This window comes from Haematobia irritans, chromosome 1 (assembly GCF_050003625.1).
Source record: "Haematobia irritans isolate KBUSLIRL chromosome 1, ASM5000362v1, whole genome shotgun sequence".
NCBI classification, from domain to species: Eukaryota; Metazoa; Arthropoda; class Insecta; order Diptera; family Muscidae; genus Haematobia; species Haematobia irritans.
The window spans coordinates 271,665,112-271,679,653 of NC_134397.1; the positions used below are offsets into that span (position 1 = coordinate 271,665,112).

General features: G+C 35.1%; 1 protein-coding gene across 4 annotated transcripts in view; it reads right to left on the reverse strand.

Annotated features, from left to right (window-relative positions):
- AstA (allatostatin A) overlaps nucleotides 1–14,542 on the reverse strand; it is a 73,708-nt gene that overhangs the window by 15,648 nt on the left and 43,518 nt on the right. The window contains exon 1 of one of the 4 annotated variants that reach the window (XM_075294403.1): nucleotides 9,483–9,571. The exons of the other annotated variants lie outside the window; for them this stretch is intronic. Within the exon in view, the coding sequence (XP_075150518.1) occupies nucleotides 9,483–9,527 (45 nt within the window). The 5' untranslated portion in view covers nucleotides 9,528–9,571. Of the gene's footprint in view, nucleotides 1–9,482; nucleotides 9,572–14,542 lie in introns of those variants that run through there. 4 annotated transcript variants of the gene reach the window in all.

Here is a 14,542-nt window from a genome sequence, read left to right on the forward strand (position 1 = left end):
AAGTTTTTGAAAAACTCATGCATGCTCAAATACAAAGCTATCTGACAGAACATAATTTTTTAACTGGGCGTCAGTCAGATTTCAGACCAAACCACAGCTGTCTCACTGCCCTAACCGACGTGGTTGAAATGCTTCGTGAAGGACTCGACAATAACGAAGTCGCTGTATTGGTTTTACTTGACCACTCAAAAGCGTTCGACTGTGTGAACCATTCTATACTTACTAATAAATTGTCAAATAACTTTAATTTTTCTTCAACAGCAACGAGACTAATATCATCTTATTTATCACATCGATCTCAATACATCACTAATGGACTGCAAAACTCATGCTTGCTACCGCTCAGAAAGGGCGTCCCTCAAGGCTCCATTCCATATATGCAAATGATCTACCCGATGAAGTAAAATATGCCTGTATTCAAATGTACGCTGACGACGTTCAATTATATATAACTAGTAATTCGGCTTGTTTTGATGTTTTCGTCCAGAATATCAACTTGGATCTTGCCAGGATGAATAACTGGGCCACAAAAAATGGTTTACTAATAAATCCAAGCAAGTCGAAAGCAATAATTATTCGAAATAAGAATTCTACCGTAAACCTCAACTGCTGTCTGCGACTGGGTGACTCCGCAATTCAAATTGCTAATAAAGCCAAAAACTTAGGCGTAATTTTTAACGAAAACTTAACCTGGTCGGATCATATCACCGCTGCGTGTGGCAAAACTTACTCAATGCTAACAAACCTTTGGACGACTTAATCCTATACACCTCTGACCATCAGAATACTTCTAGTAAGGACCTACATTTTACCTACGCTGCTTTATGGTGCTGAGATCTTTGCAGGCTGTGACGCAAACTCTAAAAGGAAGCTTCAAACCACCTTCAACAATGCCATACGATATATTTGGACTTAGAAAGTTTGATCGTATTTCATCGTTTTCACTTCAAGTGCTAAAAATGCCTTGCGAAAAGTACTTAGAATACAAATCTCTGCTATTTTTACACAAAATAATTTATACAAGGGATCCCTCATACCTATACAATATACTACAATTTGCTAGGTCATCTAGAGGAAAGAACATCATACAAATATCATACCGTCGAATATAATCACAAAACATTTTTCTAATACGTCAATCCGTCTCTGGAATCACCTCCCAAATCTTATTCAAACTATTAGCAACGCGCAATGTTTTAACAATAAACTCTTTTTTCATCTAACACAAGAAAGATAAATATTATTCTTTTTTTTTATTATAAAATATTATAAAATTGTTGCATATTTGCAATTGTATTAGTTCAAATGTTATTTTATTTAAAAATTAAATGTTTATCAAGTTTGTTTGTTTTTCATTTATAATTAATTTTAATCCACATATCAATAACATAGAGATTATGATAACATTGTAATTCCAATACTGTAATATTTAAGATAATTATCTTGTTGTATTGGCATATAATTCAATAAATCAATTCAATTAAAAGAAAATGCAGATACAGCTCTGGATAGGGTCCATTTCCAGAGCCTTCAATATAGACCAATGGCTCAATGATGGAAAGAATGTTATAATCAGACCATAAGATGATATTACTGCTGAATCAAGAGTCCTGGTAACAGAAAATTGATTAGAATTTGCGTGTACGTTTATTATGATGGAAAGACATTTATGAGCTAATGGAAGCCCAGAAGATATTCCCTATGGATCTGGGTCAGAACAGAGGATGCATGAAGTTTTTATTCCTCCCGGAGAAGCCTCTTGTGACAGTAAACATCATTCGATCCGGTTGGAATTTGGTCCGTGATGTAAGTATATGCCCTCTAACAACCATGACATAATTGGTTTATATCGGTCCTTAATTGTATATAGCCCCTATCTAAACCGATCCCCATATTTGACTTCTTGAACCTCTTGGAGGAGATATTTGGTACACGATGTTAGTGTATGTCCTCTAGCAATCGTGTTAAAATTAGTTCATATGGGTTTATAATTATATTTGATTTCTGAATTTTCATAGAAGAACTTTTTTCATTCGATCCGGATCCAAATTGGACAATGTGAGAAGAGGACAACCCTGCTGTACTATCAAAATAAAACTAAACCCACGTAAGTGATCATCTCCCAATCATGAATAAAATGCAGGCGGTTGGTGCCCATTTTTTCTACTTGAAATCTCTGTAAAAAACTGTAAGTGAATGCTAACATTTTAGATCCAAGTCAAACTCTTATTGAATGCAATCAACCTTAAATTTATAATAAGCAACTGTTGTCTAAGATTAAAGCTATTTGTAATTCCATTACTTTACGCGCTAAATGTAACTAAATCAATTATCCAAGTTCATAATAAGTAATGAACCTTTAGCTTTAGATGGTAAATCAGAAGGAGAAAATTAGCATATTACTCAATTAATTAAAGACTAAATGTCTTTCCAATAAGTTTACAGAGTCTTAAGGATTACAATAATGTCACGTCCTAATTAGAAATAACTGAATGGAGATGGCGTCACAAATGGCGTTTGATACTAAAGAAAGATAAATAACAATATAAACGTAGTATGTAGAAAAAAAATTAAATTTATATTTTTTTCATTTGACCTTAAAGCTTCCATTGCTTTTATTTAATATAAAAAAAAACATTTTGTAATCTTATTCCCTAAGCATTAAAGTCAGAAATTCTCCATCATCTAAGAACAGGTGGCAAAAATGTCTGCAACAAAATGCAATTTAACTTTGCATAATATCAACCACGTGCAAAGAAGCCACATCATCACGAAAAGAGAACTTCTGGATTTTTAATTTTAAATTAAAAAAAATAGTGGCAAAAATAGACGTCCCAAATGGCTAATCTGTGTTTACAAAGATTTTTGTATTCACATGCCCAACATTCACCACCCTCACCATTTCCATGAAGGTGAATCATCTTTACCTTCTCCTTACTACTGTTATTTCTTTAAATAAGCTCCCTTAGTGTGTTATTCATGCTTCTTGAGGTTGATGCTTATGACGATTTAGTTGGTAAAGTTTTTATGACCATTCACCTCATTAAGTTTATGATTTTCTCCTTCTGGTAAAGAATCTGCAAATCTCAGCATTTGCGATTCATGGTTGACATATCTTCCACAGAACTCATTACTTTTAAGTTTAGCTCGGAAAAGAGTTGATTTCATTATTAGAAAATTTTAGTTTTGCAATTTTTTAGACGTGGAATAAATGTGGGAATTTAATCGGATAGATCAAGGTGTAACTTTTATTAAAAAAAAAAAAGTGTATCTTGTTTATGTATCCTGCACAACATCAATTTTGTAAGGAAGGATCATGTATCTTAAATCTTTGGATAAAAATTTCGGTGAATATTTAAGTACATAAATCCTATAAAATATTTTTTTTTTTGTAAAAAATCCTTTTCTTAAATTAACGATACGCAAGGAGATAAAACAAAAAACAAGTATATTCACTACAAAAAATATTGACCTAATATGAAAGATTATGCAACCTATATTATATTAGGACACGCATCCGATAAAGTTAAATGGCTATCCTTAAATCAAAGAAAAACAATTTTGATTTATAGAAATCGTCTTTAAATTAATTTATACATTGAACTTTTAGATTTAAAATAAAAACACCTTGATTTAAAGTTTTTTGTGGAAACCCATTTTTTATTGGTACACGAGTAGATTTTTTAATATATCGCCAAAAAAGAACGAAACATCGATAAAAAAAAATATTTTTTATTTTAATGATGTCAATACCAAAATCATTAAGGAAAGGTGAAAAATCTTTGGATCCAAGCAAACCTTTCTTTTTGAGTTGATGGAACATACCCATCTCTCTATACAATCGGTTCAAAATAAATTTGTAAAATTACATTTTAGAATCGACCGAAAGAATGATCAAATTTCAAGCAAATCGAATAAAATTTGTGGTTCAATTGGTGTTCCGGAAACAACGTTCCAAAATCGTGAAAGGACGGTAACAAAATGAGACGGAAACGTTCACGAAAAATCAAAACGGAATATTCACGATCTCATCCACGGGCGTTCACAATTTCATGAATGGCTTTTATTTGTCTTTGGCCATGAAAAGTCTTAAAATATTGTTTAGAGGTTCTTATGGCAACTTCGTCGGTGGTGCTAAGGCGAGTATTAACGCGTATTGAGCAGACAATTCAGGTTCGAGTCACGGTAACTTATAATACCCTGTGGAACAGGGTATTAAAAGTTAGTGCATATATTTGCAGCACCCAGAAGGAGACGAGATAGACATATTGTGTCTTTGGCAATATTGTTCAGGGTCGGCCCCTGAGTCGATCTATCCATGTCCGTCTGTCTGTGAACACATTTTTGTAATCAAAGTCTAGGTCGCAATTTAAGTCCAATCGACTTCAAATTTGGCACAAGTATGTATTTTGGGTCAGGATAGAACCCTATTGATTTTGGAAGAAATCGGTTAAGTTTTAGATATAGCTCCCATATATATTTTGCCCGATACTAATAGGGCCCAGAATTCAGAATTTCAGCCTGATTTACTTTAAATTTTTCACAAGAAGTGCAATTTATAGTGTCGTAAAGTGTGCCGAATTTGGTTTAAATCGGTTCAGATTTAGATATAGCTCCCATATATATCTTTCGCCCGATATGCACTTATAAGGCCCCAAAAGCCAGAATTTTTTCCCTAATTTGCTTTATATTTTGCACAGGGAGTAGAATTAATATTGTAGCTATGCATGTCACTCATATGACAACAGAGGTCAAAGTTGTAATCCGATTTAGGTGAAATTTTGCACAGAGAGTAGAAATAATATTGTAACTATGCATAGCAAATTTGGTTGAAATCGGTTCAGATTTAGATATAGCTCCCATATATATGTGTTTCTTATTTCGGCAAAAATGGCCAAAATACCCAAATTTTCCTTGTAAAATCGCCGCTGCTAAGTCGAAAACTAAAGTATATATAATATATAATATACTTGTAATACATAGCTATTGACCGATAAATCATAAATATACTTTTGCAAAGTTGCCTAAAAATTGCTTCGGATTTAAATGTTTTCCATATTAGGGGGGATTAGACTGAAATTTTAAGCCTACAGTTTTTTGGAAGTCCAACAAATTTTGTCCAGATCGAGTGATATTTAAATGTGTGTATTTGGGACAAACCTTTATATATAGCCCCGAGCACATTTAACGGATGTGATATGGTATCGAGAATTTAGATCTACAATGTGTTGCAGGGTATAATATAGTCGGCTCCGCCCGACTTTAGACTTTCCTTACTTGTTTTTTTTTTTTTTATAAATTTGTAACCATTACGTTTATAGGTCACAAACGCTGATTTTTGTTTTGACAACGCATGGTGTCATTTTGACACCAGAAGACCAATTTCTCCGATACTTGAGCAAAAGTCGAAAAACATTTCATATTTTGATTCGACTTTTAATTTGTTATTTTTACATAAAATAAAATTCCGTTGAACTGAGGTCCACTTCTTAAGCTATTATCGAATATATAAGTTTAAAAGTAAACTGCTTCTTTAACGTATTCGTGGTGCAATTCCTTACTCTTGTTTTTGCCTCGGAATTAATACCAAATAATTTAAATTAAAGATAAAATCTTCTTCAAAATGGACACAAGATATCCTTCGCAATTTTTGGACGTAACCCTACTTTTGTTTCTAATTCAATGCTATCGTTGGCCAATATATTGGTTAGTCATTTATGATGACAGCTTATACAAAAAAAAAAAAAACACCTAACAAACTGAATACATTTATTTATCTACATCACATTTTGTCGGCACTTCTTTGAAATGTTATATTTTCGGTGATTTACAATTCGGAACTTTTATGGTCCATTGAGTACTGATAACGCCACATATTTTATTTGATGAAAAAACAATTTGCCTAAATTGTTTATTTGTTTCGGCAGGGGCATTACAAAAACAATTTTCCTCGAACTGATGGTGACAATTATTACATGAAAAAACCGCGTAAATTCTTGCACCTGAAACTATGAACAATGAAACAGGCCGCGGGACATGTGGAATGCATGAATGAATGGTAGCCGAATATATTCACAAGAATATGACTATGGTTCAATGTTTACAAGTCATAAACTTCAATGTTTTCACCATGAACTCACTGCTACAATAAATTTTTAGACTGTCACCAATGCATATGGGCCCATGAATTGCCCAAGCATTCATATCGAAACCAAAACCCCATGTTTCTCTATTTCATACAGGCATATTTTGTGGAATATCCTCTGTGCACATGGTATCCAGAAAGAGAATTCTTTATTTACACCCAACACTCAATGTGATAACGATGATGATGATGATGGTGTTACTACAATTTACTCATATGTTCATTCAGATATGTATGATTTGTTTTTGCTTTTGTTGTACCATTGGATTTGTTATTTTATTACAGAATCACTTAGAATAATAGTTGAGTCAAACAAATTAATTTTTCCTCCTAAACGAAATTTTAGATCAAATGAAAAACGTTTGCAATTTTCTGTCACGCCGTCTTTTATAGCATGTAAAAATAAATTAATAACGATTAGCTCAAACAAATATTTATTTTTGTTGGCTAATTACACTTATTAACTCTCACTACTTTCCATTCTGTAATACAAAGAATGAAAAAAAACAAATTGCATATATATTGTATAATTTTATTTCTTTCTCGGACGGAGAATTGTTTACAGAGGTATTTTTGTAGACTTTGATCTCAAATGACCTTAAGATAACGGATGTGAAAACGATTCGAATCGAATTTACGCGCCCAATAGTTTGTATGGGGACAATTTTCCCTTCCGATTCCATGGGGTTTCGAAGCGAAACATGTATTGCCTGAAAGTATGCAACGAAAATGTTCACTCCCACTTTAAGTGAATCTCCTGAACAGTCAATTTTAAGTGCAGGTTTTCAATGAAATTTTTATTATGTGTACATTTTATTAAAATTTATATATAATTTTAAAAAAGTATAAAATCACTTATTAATTAACAAACAAAAGAAAAATAATTTTACAAGGGCATTTAGTTCTTATTTTATCATGTTTTACGAATAACTTTTTTCAACGGTAACGCTAAGGTTTTACATCATGGTAAGCCTTCCCTAAAATAGATGCCAAGAGTTTAGGGTATAGAGCAACTCTACAATCATAAACAACTTTAAATATTGGGAAGATGGCGGAAAGAATGAAGGGATGAAATTGTCTTTTCCGAATTTGATATAGATATGCTACCAAAAATAACATTCCACAGTCCCATTTGAGGAATTTGACATACATTTGAATACTTGACTAGCCGCTATACCATCTCTAGCAATAAAAAAAGTGTAAAATGAAACCTTCTATTGGGATATATTCTCAAAAATTCTTCGAATTTATTGTTCCACCGCTGAGTTTTTCAGATTTTCCACTCCACCACTGAGTTCTTTGGTATTAAAGGGTGATTTGTTAAGAGCTTGATAACTTTTTTTAAAAAAAAAACGCATAAAATTTGCAAAATCTCATCGGTTCTTTATTTGAAACGTTAGATTGGTCCATGACATTTACTTTTTGAAGATAATTTCATTTAAATGTTGACCGCGGCTGCGTCTTAGGTGGTCCATTCGGAAAGTCCAATTTTGGGCAACTTTTTCGAGCATTTCGGCCGGAATAGCCCGAATTTCTTCTGAAATGTTGTCTTCCAAAGCTGGAATAGTTGCTGGCTTATTTCTGTAGACTTTAGACTTGACGTAGCCCCACAAAAAATAGTCTAAAGGCGTCAAATCGCATGATCTTGGTGGCCAACTTACCGGTCCATTTCTTGAGATGAATTGTTCTCCGAAGTTTTCCCTCAAAATGGCCATAGAATCGCGAGCTGTGTGGCATGTAGCGCCATCTTGTTGAAACCATATGTCAACCAAGTTCAGTTCTTCCATTTTTGGCAACAAAAAGTTTGTTAGCATCGAACGATAGCGATCGCCATTCACCGTAACGTTGCGTCCAACAGCATCTTTGAAAAAATACGGTCCAATGATTCCACCAGCGTACAAACCACACCAAACAGTGCATTTTTCGGGATGCATGGGCAGTTCTTGAACGGCTTCTGGTTGCTCTTCACTCCAAATGCGGCAATTTTGCTTATTTACGTAGCCATTCAACCAGAAATGAGCCTCATCGCTGAACAAAATTTGTCGATAAAAAAGCGGATTTTCTGCCACTGATTTTGGTAATAAAATTCAATGATTTGCAAGCGTTGCTCGTTAGTAAGTCTATTCATGATGAAATGTCAAAGCATACTGAGCATCTTTCTCTTTGACACCATGTCTGAAATCCCACGTGATCTGTCAAATACTAATGCATGAAAATCCTAACCTCAAAAGAATCACCCTTTATTTTAAGTTGGGGTTATGGGGGGATTGGTGACGACAACTGTTGTTAGAGAAACTAGTGGACACCAATTCCTGGAGTAGAATGTGTGGACTGTATAACAGTTTGTGGGGGAAGCACTAGGAGAATTGTGGAAGCACTAGGACCCAGCAAAAAAAATGGAAATTCTTCAAAAGGCACAACTTTAAAAGCACTTCCAGAAGATGCACTCCTAATGACGTTCTTTATTTTAACTACCCAGGAAGTTCTTTTAATTCAATTTTTTTATAACTTGTTTTTTTCATACTTTTAATGGGTAATTTTAACTTTTTTTGCTTCAAATAGGTTAAAAACATAGTAAGAATTCGTAAAATGGTGCAAATCATTTAAATTTAGATTTGCAACGCAGAGATAGGGGAAGATTTGGAAGTAAAAAAAACAGAAGTTAAAATTTTGAAGTATGATAAGTTTATTTGGAGGTATGCTCGATTAATCTTAAAAATTGTTTCAAAGTACTTCATGGATTTTTCATTTACAATAATTCATTTCAGTCACAAAAAATCGACTAAACTCATTTTAAAAATTGTACAAAAATGTTTACAGAAAAATAAGTCTAAACTTAGGTTTAGTAATATATTTCAGTTCAAACATTGAGTTTTTCGGATCTATAGTTCATAGGAAAATAAGCTAGTATAGTAGTGTTACAGATGAGCGTTTCATTCGCGTGTCATTCGCAACAAAAACTGATCACTAATTTATAAAAAAAAAGTTTAAACTTTTACAATTAAAAAACATAATATAAGTGGACTAATTTAGGAACATTTTATGTCTTTTTGTTTTGTTTTAATTAGATATAGATAAACCAAGCCCATTTCATCGCAAAACAAGGCTTGAAATTAACAGTTCAGGGGAGAACACGATTTACCCTGTTTGGGAAATTTACTTTGCATATTTTCAGACGTTATGTTACGACATCATTTACAAATATAATTTTAAAAGGAAGCTGGAGCAACGTTTACAAAAACTATATTCCTAGAAAGAGAATTAATTAAAAAGTGAACAAAAATATGGGAATCACGGACCATTCACACTATCCGCTGGATCATCATCTTATACTCACCAACATACAAATATTGTCATAGGCATCATCCCATAAATAACGCATACAACTAAGGAGATCTATTTAAAGGCCAGTAATATTAACGAAATTTGCTAAAAATTTCTATTTACCGCAAAAATAAAAAAATAAAAAATTAAAATTTTGATTAACAAAGTCGACTAAAAATTATTTTATTTACGGAAAAAATAAAAATGTTGTATTGATTTTTTTATACCCTGCACCACACTGCCGAACAGGGTATTATAAGTTAGTGCATATGTTTGCAACACCCAGAAGGAGACGAGATAGACACATGGAGTCTTTGGCAAAAATGCTCAGGGTGGGGTCCTGAGTCGATATAGTCATTTCCGTCTGTCCGTGAACACATTTTTGTAAACAAAGTCTTGGTCGCAGTTTTAGTCCAATCGACTTCAAGTTTGGCACAAGTACGTGTTTTGCCTCAGAATAGAACCCTATTGATTTTGGAAGAAATCGGTTCAGATTTAGATATAGCTCCCATATTTATATTTCGCCCGATATGGACTTATATGGCCCCAGAAGCAAGAGTTATACCCTAATTTGCTTAAAATATTGCACACGAAGAACAATTAGTACTATAGTCAAGTGTGCCAAATTTTATTAAAATCGGTTCAGATTTAGATATTGCTCCCATATATATCTTTCGCCCGATATGGACTAATACGGTCCCAGAAGCCAGAGTTTTACCCCAATTTGGTTGAAATTTTGCACTAGGAGTACAATTAGTAGTGTACCAAATTTTATTGAAATCGGTTCAGATTTAGATATAGCTCCCATATATATCGTTCGCCCGATTTACACTCATATGATCACAGTGGCCAATCTTTTACTCGGATTTAATTGAAATTTTGCACAGGGAGTAGAATTAGCATTGTAGCTATGCGTGCCAAATTTGGTTGAAATCGGTTCAGATTTAGATATAGCTCCCATATATAGCTTTCGCCCGATTTACACTCATATGACAACAGAGGTCAATTTTTTGCTCCAATTTAGTTGAATATTAGGACAGGAAGTAGAATTAGCATTGTAGCTATGCGTGCCAAATTTGGTTGAAATCGGTTAAGATTTAGATATATCTCCCATATATGGCATTCGCCCGATTTGCACTCATATGACCACAGAGGCCAATTTTTAACTCCGATTTAGTTGAAAATTAGCACAGGGAGTAGAATTAGCATTGTAGCTATGTGTGCCAAATTTGGTTGAAATCGGTTCAGATTTAGATATAGCTCCCATATATATGTTTTTCTGATTTCGACAAAAATCAAATTCTGTCCAGATCGAGTGATATTTAAATGTATGTATTTGGGACAAACCTTTATATATAGCCCCCAACACATTTGACGGATGTGATATGGTATCGAAAATTTAGATCTACAAAATGGTGCAGGGTATAATATAGTTGACCCCGCCCGACTGTAGACTTTCCTTACTTGTTTTTAACTGTATCGTTTTCAAACAATTTTTTTTTAAGTATTATACCCAATGTGCTTTGTCATTATTGTTTCCATGGTTCCTGGCGCATTATAACAACGTCATTTTTGATGGTGATGAGGACGATGATGATGTCTGGGACTCAACACTGCTATGCCATGTGAGTACAAAACCATTATCTTTTGGGGTTGTATGATTTGTGACCTGTTGCATGAATGGATTTTACAACTTTATTTTCTTTCGTTTTGCAAGCGACTATGAAATATACGAGACGGAAAAAGAAAGTGAGAATTTGCTGAAGCAGGAAAATTAAATTGGTGTGTAAATGATCCTCGAAAGAAAAGAAAAAGTGTAAAGATTTAACATCTTGCATAAGTTTAAAGTTAAATCTTCAAAGGCAAAAGTTAGTAAATAGGATGAACAAAATAATGGAAGCAACCAAGTAAGGAGGAGCCTACTAAATGATAATGAATCGGTATGACACCATATTTGGTGGGCACTATAAAGTTTATCACATTGTCTCCCGATTTTAATTCTTTCTTATAAACCAAAACGTCGACTTTTGCAAAATTGTATACATTTAAATTTATAAATAACAAGTGGAAACTTTTTAATAAAAAAAGTCTCCACATAAAATATTGCCTGTTTACTGTTAACTATCCTGTAGGTATCTTAGTTTTCTACTTTCCACCTCAAACAATCACAACTAATCTCCATTATCAGGACATTGTCATTTACCCACAGCAAATGTGAACCTTTACCCGGAATGCCATACTTAAGGAATGACTTGACTTTATGGTGCTACAAGTACAGCATAACAATAAATCCTCACCAGAAAAATATCATAAACATAATTACGTGTGTCTTAGTGGCTAAAAAAGGATTGAAATACAATCCAATTAGCCAAGGAGCCAGGATGGAAATGGAATGGGGTGGACCAATGGCGATGAGAACTACGAAAGTATGGATAATTATGAAGTTGGCGTTAAGTTTCTATTCTACGCCAACATTGTCATATTTTTTGCATTGTATCCTGATTTTTCCTTTTTTGTTTTTTTTTTTTTTGCTCTAAAACTGTTTGCCAAATTCTAAGGTCACTGTCTTAGTATCTTTTCGAACATTGATAGAAATACTCCAACTAAGTAGAATTGCAAAAATGCTAATTTCTGGTCAGTGATTTCTCATATCCGTTAAAACAATGAGTTTTTTAATTTGTTACCATCCTTTGGCATTTCATTTTCTTAAAATGAACTTTTAAATGCTTTTGGCCAATTGTCGGTATAAAAGAGCTGACGAATTCATCATTTCTGCGAAGCAGTGTGAAAAGTATGAGTAAATACTACCAACTACCGAGATTGTAGTTTTTAATCAGTATAGATTAAAGGTGAGTACTATGTTCGTATTTTTCACCAAAACAATAAATTAAAAGTAAAAAAAAAATCTATATGAAGACGATTATATTTTTATAAAGTCTTGTGAAATAATGAAAGGAAAAGATCTAAGGAATTGGATCTGGGAGCCACCGTGGTGCAATGGTTAGCATGCCCGCCTTGCATACACAAGGTCGTGGGTTCGATTCCTGCTTCGACCGAACACCAAAAAGTTTTTCAGCGGTGGATTATCCCACCTCAGTAATGCTGGTGACATTTCTAAGGGTTTCAAAACTTCTCAAAGTGGTTTCACTGCAATGTGGAACGCCGTTCGGACTCGGCTATAAAAAAGAGGTCCCTTGTCATTGAGCTTAATATGGAATCGGGCAGCACTCAGTGATAAGAGAGAAGTTCACCAATGTGGTATCACAATGGACTGAATAGTCTAAGTGAGCCTGATACATCGGGCTGCCACCTAACCTAACCTAACCTAACCTAACCTAACCTAACCTAACCTAACCTAACCTAACCTAACCTAACCTAAGGAATTGGATCTTGAAAACTGAACATAGTACTCAGCTTAATGTGTAAATAAGAGTGGAAAATTTAATTTTTTTAATTTTTAGTTATAACAAAATGATAACACATTGTATGAGTACACGTTGAGTGAAGTCCAGTATACGATGATGGAACTAGTATTTGAAGAATACCATTAAAAGGCGGATATTGTGAGATAGTATAGAGAATAGAACATCGTTGTAATTTTGGTCCGATCGGGCAAACATCGGTCCACAAAATTATTAATTTATTTTTTGGTTCAATTGATCCGCTGGACCATATGCAATTTGATCATTTCATAAAATTAGAGGAATCTTTGTTATCGTATTTTTGATTCTGTTTTGTTTCAGACCCCATACAGTATACACTGAAAAAATAGTGAACCCACCAAGTTACCAATGTCATCAACAGCGCGAAACCATCTAAGGCGCTGGACCCCGACGGAATTTCAATGCTAATGCTGAAGCATCTGGGAACACTCGGAGTTGAGTACCTGACCAGACTCCTCAATTTGTCCTTGGAATCACTCATTATACCCGATGTCTGGAAGATGGGAAGAGTGATTCCACTACTGTCTGGAAGATGGGAAGAGTGATTCCACTACTGAAGCCAGGCAAAGATTCGAGTAAAGGTGAATCGTACAGACCGATAACCCTTCTCTCGCCAGTAGCCCAGACACTTGAGGCACTACTCCTCCCCAGCCTTGTAGAGAATTTTCCAGCTGCCCACCATCAACATGGATTCCGTAAGGTACACAGTACGACGGCGGCCTTACATGCCATTTCGACACATATCAAAAGGGGACTTAACCAGCCCAAGCCGTATCATAGGACGGTCCTCGTGGCGCTTGACCTATCGAAAGCGTTCGATACGGTCAACCATCGAGAACACGTCCCTACCGGCAGGGGCGAAGCGTTGGGTTCTGAATTATAAGTGTGGACGCCAGTCGTACGTGGAATTCAGGGACAAGAAGTCAAAACCCCGTAGAGTTAAACAAGGAGTTCCCCAGGGTGGGGTGATATCTCCGGCACTGTTTAACCTCTACCTGTCCTCGATTCCACCCTCTCCTGACGGCGTCGAGATTGTGTCTTATGCGGACGATTGCACAATCATGGCATCCGGGCCCATTGTTGATGACATTTGCGATCGATTAAATGTCTACCTCGCTGATCTTACCAGTTATTTCACTGCGAGAAATTTGAGGATATCTCCCACCAAATCCTCAGCCACACTATTCACTACATGGACGGCGGAAGTACGCAGGCAGTTGAATGTCAGAGAAGATGGCGAAGCAATTCCGACAACAAATTACCCCAAGATTCTCGGGGTCACATTCGACAGCCTTTATAAGTCGTCCGCCCATACCACTGCAATTTGTGATAAGCTCCGCGGTAGAAACAAGGTCCTCAATTCGCTTGCCGGCAGCACTTGGGGTGCGGACAAAGAAACCTTGTCAACTACATATAAGGCAATTGGCCGGTCAGTGGTAAACTATGCAGCGCCAGTGTGGACACCTCAAACGAGCGATACGCAGTGGAATAACATACAGACCTGTCAGAACGCTGCCCTTAGAACCGCAACAGGATGTCTCCGCAGTACACCCCTGGATCACCTTTATGCGGAGACCAAGATCATCCCAGTGCGTTGACACAACTACATGTTGTCAAAGCAGTACCTCTT